Here is a 13,649-nt window from a genome sequence, read left to right on the forward strand (position 1 = left end):
GGGGGTTGGGGCTGCGGGGACGTCTCTCCGCTCAGCCCTCCGTCACGGTGAGTTCAGTTTCTGCGGACCATCTCCTGCGAGATTTAGTTTTGCATCTGCTTTATTATAGAGTGCGATAGACAAGAAGGCATGGGAGATAGAGGGGAAGACATGCAGCAATGGACCGCGGGCAGGAATCGAACCCGGGTCGCTGCGGTGCGATATGCACTTATAAGAAGCTTTGTTTCTTAATTGATACGAGCACTCGACCTGGATTATCGCGTGGATTAAACGGTATTATTAGACAATTATACAGTGTTTGTATTTGTTACTAGTAGACGTGGAGGTCGGCGGTGGTCGTTTCAGACTTGGTATCAATACAGAAGGGTCTTTCTTTGTGTCGGGGACGATCTGCGAGTGCCTCCGTGGGCTCTCTAATTAGGTTCTTCTAATTAGGCTCCATTATCTCAAGCTTGTCCGATTTGGCTTCAGCCAATCACAGATCCCCTTCCAGACGATGCCAGATCATTAAAGCATGCTTGTTGTTGACTCTCTGAAACCCGGGAGCCGAGGTCGAGGTGCAGGGTGAGAGTCAGCGTCAGCTAATGTGTTGGGAGGGTCAATTCGCTGTTGGAAGGGTAAAGTCACTTGGTAGCGTAAAGTGATAAGTAGTGATGTCCCTAGTGGGTAATTTGAGTGTATACAGTATGTTCTGTTAATTGCAGTCGTTGTTTATCATCTACTCTTTCTCTTTTTTAGATGGCACTTGCACTATTAAACATCATGTTGGTCGTCCTCCCCATGGCACAATGTTACCCGACTCTCTTTCAAGACCTACCGCAGGGGAGCAGTACGTTTATCATTCTCTTAAATACATCTGCGTGTTTGGATAAATGATGCAACAATACGATAACATCTGGGACCCTTTCACCCCAGAGAACAGGTCTTCTATCAAGTTCCTGGCGGTCGGGGACTGGGGGGGCGTGCCCTACCCGCCCTACGTGACCCCCGTGGAACAGACCACCGCTCGGGAGATGGGGAAGATCGCCAAGCAGATGGGAGCCGACTTCGTTCTGGCCCTCGGCGATAACTTCTACTACACCGGCGTTGACAGTGTGGACTCTCCTCGGTTTCATGTCAGTCGACGTATTCTATTTAGTTTTCTTGTATAGAAAAAGTACGGAAAATGGTTAGGACCACATGTGAATTGATTATTATTAGTTCAGAGTATAAAGTCAGAATTATAAGTTTAAAGTAAATTTTTATTCTGACTTTAATGTCAGAACTCTTAAAAGTATTGCTTGTGGCCCTTATCGTCATCCGTAATAGATGGATAGATTAGATTTATATTATCTATCTCCATACATTTAAATAAATCTAATTAATTTGGCTACTATTTTTTATATGATTGCCATAATGATGCCCAACCATTGTCTTTTAACCTAGGACACGTTTGAGTCTGTGTTCACCGCCAAGTCTCTAAACATCCCCTGGTACGTCCTGGCCGGCAATCACGACCACGCCGGAGACGTCAGAGCCCAGATCGACTACAGCCGCAAGTCCAGCAGATGGTCAGCGGATTGCTTTTAAAGCCTTTGGTCAACAAAGACTATAAAAAGTCTTAAATTAGAAACGTGTGGCTTTCATGCGCTTCCAAACAGCTGGTACATTTACATTCAGGGCACTTGGCAGATGCTTTTACCCAAAGCGACTTAGTATAAGTACATTTGTCAGAAGATAGAGATGCTGCAATATATCTCTGTCGGTACAGTAAGGATGTTATTGGAACCAAGTGCCAAGCACTAACCATCACTAGGTTAACCCATTCCCCGTATGCAACAAAGATGGCTAGGATAAGATGCTACAAAATGCTTGGTACTATTTTTAAGTGACAGGACGTAGAATATACAATAAATGCATAAGGGGGGTGGCTATGCAGACTCTAGGGGAGCTCTCAACAAGTGAGTGTGAAAAGAGCTTAAATTGTATAACGGAGTAATCCAAGTTTATTTATTCTTTTGCCCTCTTGTGTTATGACCCCATCCTCTCTCAAGGCGCTTCCCCTACTTCTACTACGAGCTCAACTTCCGCATCCCCTCCACGGACAAGACGCTGGCCATCATCATGCTGGACACTGTGATGCTGTGCGGGAACTCGGACGACTTCGTGGACGAGAAGCCCCAGCGGCCGCTGAGCGCCATGGACGCCGGCCGGCAGCTGACCTGGCTGAAGGCCCGGATGAAGAAGTCCAGGGCGGACTTCCTGCTGGTGGCCGGACACTACCCGGTGTGGTCGGTGTCGGAGCACGGCCCCACCGAGTGCCTGCTGAAGCTGCTGCGCCCCCTGCTGGTCAAGCACAACGCCACCGCCTACTTCTGCGGCCACGACCATAACCTGCAGGTGGGTGGAGGTCACCCCGGCTCGTGAGGCACAGCAGGGGGGTAGAGGGTAGAGGGGTGGGGACATATGGTGAGACATTTACTGTTTGTTTAAAGGAGATAGCCTTACCCCCCTCTTGCGCACTTATTTTTTGTTGAACGTTCTGGCACTTGTACATTGTACTTGGCATCGAGTAGTGTCTTATCTTAACTTTCCTTTTTGTGTACGGGGAATGGGTTAACCTAGTGATTGTTAAGTTCTCGGCACTCGGTTCTATGAACATCCTTACTGTACTGACAGCGATAGTGTTTCTTTTTCTTCTGACAAATGTACTTAGACGTCTAACTACCCCTGAGAGGGCCAGACTTACTAACACTAAAAACGTGACTCGTTTTGCTGAGACTTGTAGATGATATGTCTCATTTGTTAGAAAGTATAAATTCAGGACGTAGAGCGGGTTGGCTGGTAACCGGAAGGTTGCTAGTCCGATCCCCGGATCCTCCTAGCGGAGTGTCGAGGTGTCCCTGAGCGAGACGCCTCACCCTGACTGCTCCTGACCAGCTGGCTGTCTCCCTGCGTGGCTGACTCCGCCGTCGGTGTGTGAATGAGTGCGTGAATGTGAGGCTGTATTGTAAATGGCTTTGAGTGGCCACTGGTTAGGAAAGCGCTGTACAAATGCAGTCCATTTACATTCAAATGCAAGTCCGTTAGACTGCGTGTTCCTGCTCAATAACTCCCTCTACAGGACGGTCAGGACCCCATAACGGTCTGGGGACCCCTGGTTTAGAATATCATCTTAACATGAATCACCGCTTTCCGTCAGACGCCCAGTGACTAATATCTGCTTCCCATTACCTCCCAGTTCATCCAGTAAAGGGTTAATGTCTGCCTCCCAGTTCATCCAGTAAAGGGTTAATGGCTGCTCCCAGTGAACCCAGTAAAGGGTTAATGTCTGCCTCCCAGTTCACCCAGTAAAGGGTTAATGGTCTGCCTCCCAGTTCATCCAGTAAAGGGTTAATGTCTGCCTACCAGTACACCCAGTAAGCGTTATTGTCTGCTCCCAGTAAAGCGTTATTGTCTGCTCCCAGTAAAGGGTTAATGTCTGCTCCCAGTAAAGGGTTAATGTCTGCTCCCAGTGAACCCAGTAAAGGGTTAATGGTCTGCCTACCAGTTCATCCAGCAAAGGGTTAATGTCTGCTCCCAGTACACCCAGTAAAGGGTTAATGTCTGCTCCCAGTAAAGGGTTAATGTCTGCTCCCAGTACACCCAGTAAAGGGTTAATGTCTGCTCCCAGTAAAGGGTTAATGTCTGCTCCCAGTACACCCAGTAAAGGGTTAATGTCTGCTCCCAGTGAACCCAGTAAAGGGTTAATGTCTGCTCCCAGTGAACCCAGTAAAGGGTTAATGTCTGCTCCCAGTGAACCCAGTAAAGGGTTAATGGTCTGCCCCCCCTCCCAGTACATCGTGGAGAGCGACGTGGGCTACGTGGTCAGCGGCGCCGGTAACTTCCTGGACCCGGACGTCCGCCACTGGCACCACGTCCCCAGGGGCGCGCTGCGGTTCTTCACCGGGGAGGCGTCCACGCTGGGGGGCTTCGTCCACGGGGAGGTCTCGGAGGACCAGATGGTGTTGACCTTCTTCCAGGCCAAGGGCACCTCGCTGTACCGCACGGTGCTGCCCCGACGGGACCTGGACTAGGCAGGGACGGGACCTGGACTAGACTAGACTAGGCAGGGACGGGACCTGGACTAGGCTAGGACGGGACCTGTATTAGACTAGGCACGGGACAGGGTAGCTCCCGGGACCTGGAGTGGTCTTGTTGGAGTGGTCTTGTGGTTATGGTGGAGAACCCCGGTACTCTACAGCCTTGGAAATCTAATCGCAGACTTTGCCATCTATGTATCCTAGCTACTTGTATCTGGTTTTAATACAGAATTGTTGTAACTACGAAGAGAAAATGTAAATTTTTAGAATGATTTTAATGTATTGATAATAAAATATGGAATATGTACTGTACATTGGTGTCCAATGGCTTCTGTTCACCTGGTTAATGTTTTCTAAATTAAGCCAGTGTTCAGAGCCGGTTAAGAGTTCACCTGGACTTTGCAAAGCCACACCAGTCTTGCACACTTATTGTATGTCGTACACCCTGGCACTTAAAAATAGAACTTAGCATTGTGTAGCGTCTTATCCTAGCTATCTTTGTTGCATACGGGGAATGGGTTAACTTGGTGATGTTGGTCCCTGGTTTTATGGACATCCTTGCGGTATAGGCGATATTGATTTCTCTCTTACAAATGTACTTTTTGTAAGTTGTTTTGGATAAAATTGAAAAGCTAAATACTAGATTTGTATTAAGCATTTAAAGTGCTTGGAAGTTCCCCACCGTATCGTGCACATTGTTAAATGTTCAACTGGTCTTCTCGGGTTTAATGAAGTCGTTGGAAAGATGTATTTTAGGTTTCAATTTAAGATTTCATGAAACCACACTTGGGTCTTAACACAAGACTCCTCTGCATCCTTAAATTAAAACATGAATGGGTACGTTGGAAATAATACTTAATCCCTACCTTACTTGGCCAGGTCTTGACCTTGTTGGGTTCAGCGGCTGAACTTGTGTCCTGATCCAATAAGGATTGGTTACTGACGGAGTGATATATGGGGTCTGACAGAGAGCCGGGCTTATTGGAACCGGAGGTTAGAACGAGTATCTCCCACGACCCAAGGGCACGTAGGAGCAGGAATCTGCGGACCTCAGCTCTATAGACTAATCAAGACGTCATTGCGCAATGTGGCCGTTTTTCATCTTAATGTAAGCAACCAAGTCGGTACCTGGGACGGTAGGAGGTAAAATAAATGTTCTGTTTGGGAATTTAGAATTTCTACTCCAGTTGCGATCATGATCTTTACTTCAACAGGGAGGTTTTACTATTAAGATTCCCTCCGTCTTTCTCTTGTGACCTGATGGTGATGAGCACAATGTTCATGCAATACTTGTACGCTATGTGTGAACATTTTGATTTGTTAAATTTAGGTTAGGGTTGTATTTAGGATTTTCTAATCAGGCTTCCTGATTATAGTTAACCAAACAAAACAAGCCTATAGTAGAAGATGAGTGCACATCTATTATCTCTAAACATTGGAAATGTACATGATGTTCAGATTTAATGCTTCATGATTTCAGATACAAATTTCCACCAATTCCATAAATTGAAGTTCCATAATCCTGGTTTCTCCTGAGGCCCAGAGGGATTATCCCAAACAGAGACCGGTGATGGCTGGTTGGACGGTTTTAAGCTAAGGTTAGGTCCCATTCACTCTGTTAGTTTGTGCTCGTTACCAGTCACAGCCTACCCAGTATGAATATGATTACGTTGATTATCCAGTTAAAACGGATGCATCTTCATTTTACTAACATTCAAAAGTCCCAGTAGGCCTACAACAGCAAAACTACGATGTTTGACAAAATAATCATCTGAGCAAGTTACAATAAGACGAATAAGATGTGACTATATGACAATATGATGTGTCATTCTGCGCTAGGTGCAGTTTGACCCTGTGTGGATGAGATTAGACCCAAATCACCAGAACATTGTAGAAGCTGTTTCCCTTCACCGGCCTTTCTAATGTAATTACAGCGCCAGCACAAAGCCCTCTTTACCGGCTCGGACGATCGCTTGCCCAGGGGGTGGGTGTCGCTGATGGCATTAGAGTGTTTGACGAAACACAATTAACCGACCTTTAAGCACTCGGGGACCGAACTCCCTGTTCAACCTGTGCTCCACTCAGACCCACAGTCCAGATTTCGACATCATTCAGCCGTTCCTCTGACCCAGAAGTTTCATCTGAAATCATTATCAGGGTTTGTTTTAGAAATCGCTAGTTCGAACGGAGAATTAAAAAAACGTATTTCACATATAATCAGTTTCCTGTCGGTTAATCTCTGGCCCCAGGTCACCTGATGAGGTCCTTCAGAGCCGACTGACCCGCTGTCTCATCACTGGCTCCAAAGTAATATAAAATGAGGCTGTATTAAACGCTAAGCAGCGTGGGTAATCTCGCCCTAATCCCTCGCTCCCTCCCTCGACCCGGACCTGCCTGCTCTGTGAGCAGTGAGCTGGCTCACCCGCTGAGTTTCCCCCTCACTGGGTCAGAAGACCCCACGGACGTTGTCCGGTTTGTGTCGAGTCATATTAAATAGATTCAGAACGCCTCAGTACGGTTGTCAATCGCCAAACTCAAAACAAAACAGTAATATCACGCAACATGAGACAATCGGGAGAATGGTTGAACCTCTACTGTGCACAGATCGGACCTCTCCGGGCATCATAGTAGATGATAGCCCGTGCATCATAACCTCTGGACGGCTGATCGTCCTCACCAGTCTCTCAGGGACAAAGGAGAAGAGAGAGGCCCAGGCGGAGATCCTGATCCAGGGAGCTGGCGTCTGTCGTGGATTAGATGGATGAGTGGTTCACCTGGGAACTCTCCAACACGGAGCGAACCGCGGCCTCACGTATATATAGTCCTCCCAATGCCATCCAAGCCGATAAACAAATGTCCAGCTCTAAGCGTTGTCCTTCACCTCGTTATTCTCTGAGATTAGAGTCCTTTCTCCAGATGCTCCCAAAGCAAAACTCCATGAAATACAAAAACCACTCACGCAAAGATGAAAGAGCAAAACACAGCAAGAACAAAAAAAAAAACTAAAAGACAACGTGCACTACAAATACTCACCCTGTGACTGATACGATTTGTGCATAGAATGAGGGAGGTTCAACGCACACGAGGGAACACGTTGGATATGGTTTATCCCCCACTCTGAAGGAGGGATCCCCCACTCTGAAGGAGGGACCCCCCACTCTGAAGGAGGGATCCCCCACTCTGAAGGAGGGACCCCCCCACTCTGAAGGAGGGATCCCCCACTCTGAAGGAGGGATCCCCCACTCTGAAGGAGGGATCCCCACTCTGAAGGAGGGATCCCCCACTCTGAAGGAGGGACCCCCCACTCTGCGTTCCTCCTCAAGACTTCTCCCTTGCTGATTAAGGGAGTTTCTTCTTGCCTCTATGGTCAGGGGAGGGGGGGGGGGGGGGGGGGGTCATAAATATACGGCCTGTTCAGCACTTTGAGACTGTACCCGTGATTAAGGGCTATACTAATACAACTGAACTGAATTGAATGAATACTGGTTCACCCCCTCAAACAGCCAGCCAGTCCCTCTGTAGACACGCCGTCTCAGGCCTCGCTCTCCCTGCGGATGTGGTGGGCGTAGGGGGGGCTGGCGATGTGCACGGTGGAGGGGAAGAAGGAGGGCATGTATGGCAGCGCGCCCAGCAGGGGGCTGGTGGGGGGGCTCTCCTCCAGGTGCATCAGCATGGGGATGATGACGTCGTCCTGGTCCCACACGTGGAAGGCGTTGGGGTGGGAGTGGACCGGGATGTGGGGCAGGTTCTTCTGGGCGGCGCCGTCGCCCTCCGCGTCCTTCTTCTGCTCCTCCTCCACCGGGCCCAGCAGGCAGTCTGGGGGGAGGGGCAGTGGTGAGGGAGGCCGGCCCCCGACGCACGCACTGTGTGTTGTACGTCCTCGCACTTAATGTACACACTGTGTGTTGTACGTCCTGGCACTTAATGTACGCACTGTGTGTTGTATGTCCTGGCACTTAATGTACACACTGTGTGTTGTACGTCCTCGCACTTAATGTACGCACTGTGTGTTGTATGTCCTGGCACTTAATGTACACACTGTGTGTTGTATGTCCTGGCACTTAATGTACACACTGTGTGTTGTACGTCCTCGCACTTAATGTACACACTGTGTGTTGTATGTCCTGGCACTTAATGTACGCACTGTGTGTTGTACGTCCTCGCACTTAATGTACACACTGTGTGTTGTATGTCCTGGCACTTAATGTACGCACTGTGTGTTGTATGTCCTGGCACTTAATGTACGCACTTACTGTGTGTTGTACGTCCTGGCACTTAATGTACGCACTTACTGTGTGTTGTACGTCCTGGCACTTAATGTACACACTTGTTTTATGTTGCATGGCCTGGCACTACTTAATGTATGCAAATGTACGTAATTGTATAGTGAACGTCCTTGCACTTAAAAACAGTACTTAGCATTGTGTAGCATCTTATCCTCGCTATCTCTGGTGTACACGGGGAATGGGTTAACCTAGTGGTTGTTAGAGCTTGGCACTTGGTACAATGAACATCCCTACTGTACTGATATATATATATATATTGTTGTTTCTCTTTCTTCTGACAAATGTACTTATTGTAGGTAGCGTTGGATAAAAGCGTCTGGTAAACGCCCTCAAAGTAAATCTAAATGCTGTACCACGGCTGACGTCAACCCAACGCCATCCACACTGGCGTTATCCAACCCCCTACAGCCACTGGTTTGGACACTGGTTCCTTCGTACACACTGGATCTCTCTGCAGCCTGCACCCCACCACTACCTCCGTGACCGCGGCGCCCTTACCGGTGATGTCCAGCATCAGGTCCTTGATGAGGTGGCCCACGATGGCGTACGCCACGGCCACCACCACCACGGCGGCCATGGACAGGTAGATGACGGACTTGGGCAGCTGGATGATGTCGCGGGGGGGGGGCTTGTACTGCTTGTAGAGGGGCTCCACGGCGTTCAGCAGGGTGTTGAACGACGCCCCTTTGTGGTACGACGTGTTGTTGAGGCTCGCCATCATGCCAACGCACCGCGCTATATATACTCCAGGGACCGGCTCCTCAGACCTGCTGGCCGACGCGTGATTGGTCGACGGGGAAGGGCGCCGTGCCTGGGGGTTTAGGAAGGTCGTCGTGGTCAAGTTCAAGTTCTTTTGTTTGTTGAACGCACGACATAACAGACGAAGCAGTAATAGTTTGTATCCAAGGCTCTCCTTAACAATGCAAAAAATATAACGTTGAAAAATAGCATAAGATAAAAGAATCAAAAGGTACAGTGCAATTAAGAACAAAATGGTTTAAATAAAACTAGAATATGTGTACAGAATATATATATATATATATATATATATATATATATATATATAAATATGTATGTACAGTTATATATATATATGTACAGTTATATATATATATATATATATATATATGTATATGTTGTGCTTTTGTCTAATCGCTCTTTCAGATGAATAAGAATATTGAGCTAATATACTATTTCTAATATACTATTTCTTAAATGTATTAAGTTAAAAATGGCACACATTTTATTTCTGTAGATCGACGAAATAATGCTTGCACTTACACATTTAAGACCACGACAAAAGTTTACCAGCAAGCCCTAAAGATCACAGACGCAACAATTCACCAACCGGACATTCTCAGGGTCCCCAGACGAAGTGCATCAGCGACCGGCCTGCTGAGAGAACATGACGCCAGTGTTTCAAATCCCTGCGGTCCTCTGATCCAGAGCGGTAGGCTCTCTGCTGTCCGCGGTGCTGAAGTAATCCACAGCCTGACCCACCGAGTGATCCACCCGGAGGCAGCGTGGGGGGGGAGGAGGAGCTTAACGGAGCCAAAGAGGGAAAGTGGGAGGAGTTGTAAAGTATCCAGAGAGGGAGAGTGGGAGGGGTTGTAACGGAACCAAAAAGGAAAGTGGGAGGAGCTTCAACCAAAACATAAGCGCGGGAACAACCTGTAGCGTATTTAACTTCAACCAGCGTGAGTCTACTTCATTCATTGACATTTTTGCTGATGTTAATGCAGAATTAAATTTAAATTAAATCAAATCATTGCTTTCGAATTAGACGGAATATTTTCTTCTTAATTGTAATATCATTTGCCCTTAATTTATTTGTTTAGTAGCAGGTTTGACGAATTAAAGTAGTGGCTAGCCGTATGCTAAGCTACAATGCGTATGGAAACCGCTAGCTGTGTAAACCGGAAACAGTTGCCCTTCTCGAGGATTTGTACGTAAAGTTACTCGCATGTTTCTTCCAATCTCTGGGTTTTAACTTCAGTTAAATACACTTATTAGGAGCTTCTTTCGATAAATGTTTTCGTCAAAATGAAATGTAATGTAAGCAAAGCTGTACATGTTTCTCTTCAACTAACTATTGGAGCCATAAACGACTTACATATTACATATATATATATACATATGTAGCCTATATAATATTTCCCAGGCCCAGGACTTTTCTCAATTGAATAGATGGAGATCTTCGATGAGGGCCCCTCCACCTCCCATTCACCTCCTCCACCACCTCATCCCGGACATGACGACATGCAGGTAGTGCATCTCCACCCCCCACTAACCTCCTCCACCCCTCACTCACCTCCTCCACATACGTCTATAGCTCGGCTATACCCATCATCCACCAATAGATGGCGCTATGGGTCTTGAGTTTGATAGCCAAGACAGCGAAACCTTACAGGTGGTAGGCTAGTAAGACGTGAGAGGCGTTGATATTTGTGTGTGTGTGTGTGCGTGCGTGCGTGCATGCGTGTGTTTGCGTGATTGTGTGTGTGCTAGCAATTTAAGCTTAAATTGCTAAATCGTTAAAGAGTATGATAATATCATTACTGAGTGATACAGTAATTATAATCCAGGGGGATTATGACTTCTTCCTTGTGTCTTCTTCCTCGTGTCTCCTTCCTCGTGTCTCCTTCCTCGTGTCTTCTTCCTCGTGTCGTCTTCCTCGTGTCGTCTTCCTTGTGTGCGGTACTGAACCTCTGATCAGGATGAAGGGCTTGGGTCAGAGCAGAACTCATCCCTGGAGCAGTCCTCACTCAGCAGCAGCACCAACCAGTTAGTGGACCACACATTGAGTTTCACTCCATGTGGTGCCCCAATGACATGCATTTAATATCATTTAATAAACTTTCATATTTGAAATATAGTTCAAAGATAGACGACATCAGCGCAAAGGTGCAGTACATGGTGGCCAGGATCAATGACCGCCGCGGCAACGACCAGAAGGTGATGGAGAGCTTCCAGGAAACGCTGGCAGAGAAGGTAACTATGAACGTCCTTACTGCACCGACAGCGATATATTGTTGTTTTTCCTCTCCTCCGATACCATCACATGACTAGCTCACTTACTAAACTACAGAACATCACAAACACTACTACGGTGTTATGCTGCATTCATAAGGTGGAAAGTCGGAGTTAGAACTTGGAAAGTCGGAATGGGAAACGTGTATGGGAGCATCTGTAGTATTAATCAGTGTCCCCTCAGGTGACGGAGTTCAGCCAGGAGATGAAGGAGCACATGTACGCCGTCTACGAGGACAACAGCTGTGACATGCAGACCAAGCTGGAGGAGCTGTCGGGGGTGCTGGAGAGGTGCAGCCAGCTCAACGAGGACCTCCTGGGGGCACGTCAGGCCCTCAAGGGCCTCAGCCAGGGCCTGACCCTCAGCCTCACGCCAGAGCAGTGACACACCGTCCATGGATTAGCATATCTTAGAGCATACCTATTGTGTTGGTGGGTCGTTGTTGATATATAAATATAATATCTTAGAGCATTTCTATTGTGTTTGTGGGGCGTTGTTGATATGTATAAATATATTTATCTTGGAACGTATCTATTTTGTTTTTGGGTCGTTGTTGATATATACAGTAACTGAACTGTTTGTCTTCTGTTCTGATTCATATGTTTGGATGTACCATCTGGATCTTGAACCATTTGCTCATTGAACAGCTATGAATCCAGTTTTGTTAAGCGTTATTCTGCTTATTCTCATACATTTTCCAACTTTAAATAAATAAAGATTTTTTGAATGACGGATATTATTTGAGGGATGTGTTTCAAATTTGTTTAAAACCTTACCCCGTTCAACCTCAATCCACTATTGTAATAATAATATTGAAAAAAATTGTACAGCACTTTTCAAATTACTACGAATATAAGCTTTGAGATAGATGTCCTTTGTTAAGGTAGTGTGAATATAAAGTCAATCTAACCAGATGTTTGACCTCCTGGATGCTTGTTTGAGTACAGAAGCAAACTTACACCTCGACTTCACATGGGAAATCCAACACTGAAGTGCTGGCTCTTCCGATAGATGAGTGTGTTTCTATGAAAGAAAACCATTTTATTGTTGATGCATTATTCTTGTTAGGATGCAAAGCATTAATCAATTATTTTGACCATTAAAATAGTCACCCGGGGGTGGAAATGGCAGTGAAATCATAATCCGTTCTTTGAAGCCCTCTAGTGGTCAATCATCGGATTCTAACCGACGACAAAAAAAAATGAATGGAATTCCTCCGAGACTGACCAAATTGTAACTTCATAAATATCTCTGTCAGGATAATGGTTCACCGGTTCAGCATGAGCGAGTTTCTGGCAAGATTTCGTGAACCACAGGCAGGAGAGGGGATTGGTAGACGGTAAGGTCAAGTACACATGCATAAGACAATACAATGTGCCAGTTTATTGCTGAGCTAATGGTGTCGTACGTGACCAGGTACAACTTTTTATGCTACTTTTTGCATGCTACTAAAATACAAATTTTCTACTAGAAAAACCTGCTTTGATACAGGTTCATGTTAATTGCATAGGATTATATCTATATATTTATTTATGACACCCCCTAACCCTATACCCCCAACAGGCAAGATAAAAGGCAGAGATCTTGGGAAGAAACACAGAATGGTCGACCCCTGATCCTGGGATGGTGAGATGGGTGCCATCATTTACATGCATAGTAGTACTAAAAGCATATAATAATATTAATAATAGAACAAATGTTGTCCAGAGATATTGGTCTGGTAGGCTGCTGAAGAAACATCTTAACATTATTATTTGCATTACTATTTATTGCAGGTATTAAAGGCCTACACTGGAAAATTCCAAATATACATGACAACGAAAGAGAAGATAATGATTGATTACTTTGTAATCATGCATACAATGATTATATTGATTATATTGAATAATGATTATTATACTCCGTCGTTACATCCTTACTGTAACGCTAAGGTAACGTTGTTCTAGCCATTTATGTATTATTATTTCTTTCCGTTGGAGCGGATAGATCTTTTTATTAAAAGATTGATTATTAGAAATGTATTAAAAGATTTATTATAGATCTTTTTATTAAAAGATCTATAAAAGTGAAAGTGTTCACTTGGTTGCTCAAAAACAACTTAGAATGACGACAAGACATTTTTATTCGACTATTTATTAACAAGTAAAGTAGCGGGCGTTTCATTTTCGCCCAACCAGTATCGGTTCTAGCTGGCCAAACGACCCTTCAATCAGCCCCAAACCCCATCCTGATTGGCTGTTGGATCCCTGTGTGTGGATTGGAATGCACATC

The 13,649-nt window shown here is 45.9% G+C and overlaps 1 protein-coding gene across 2 annotated transcripts; it reads left to right on the forward strand.

The window, feature by feature from the left end:
- The first annotated feature begins 443 nt into the window (after positions 1 to 443).
- Positions 444 to 8,886, forward strand: acp5a (acid phosphatase 5a, tartrate resistant). 2 transcript variants are annotated; one of them, XM_060046603.1, is made up of 6 exons: positions 444 to 564; positions 739 to 829; positions 916 to 1,115; positions 1,426 to 1,550; positions 2,034 to 2,379; positions 8,756 to 8,886. In XM_060046603.1, exons 2-6 carry the CDS (start codon positions 739 to 741, stop codon positions 8,828 to 8,830), a joined length of 837 nt encoding a protein of 278 aa, XP_059902586.1. In that variant the 5' UTR covers positions 444 to 564; the 3' UTR covers positions 8,831 to 8,886. The 2 variants fall into 2 exon arrangements, with proteins under 2 accessions (XP_059902586.1, XP_059902585.1); XM_060046602.1 differs by lacking the exon at positions 8,756 to 8,886 and adding an exon at positions 3,816 to 4,373.
- The last annotated feature ends 4,763 nt before the right edge of the window (positions 8,887 to 13,649 follow it).

Source organism: Gadus macrocephalus, chromosome 3 (assembly GCF_031168955.1).
Source record: "Gadus macrocephalus chromosome 3, ASM3116895v1".
NCBI lineage: Eukaryota > Metazoa > Chordata > Actinopteri > Gadiformes > Gadidae > Gadus > Gadus macrocephalus.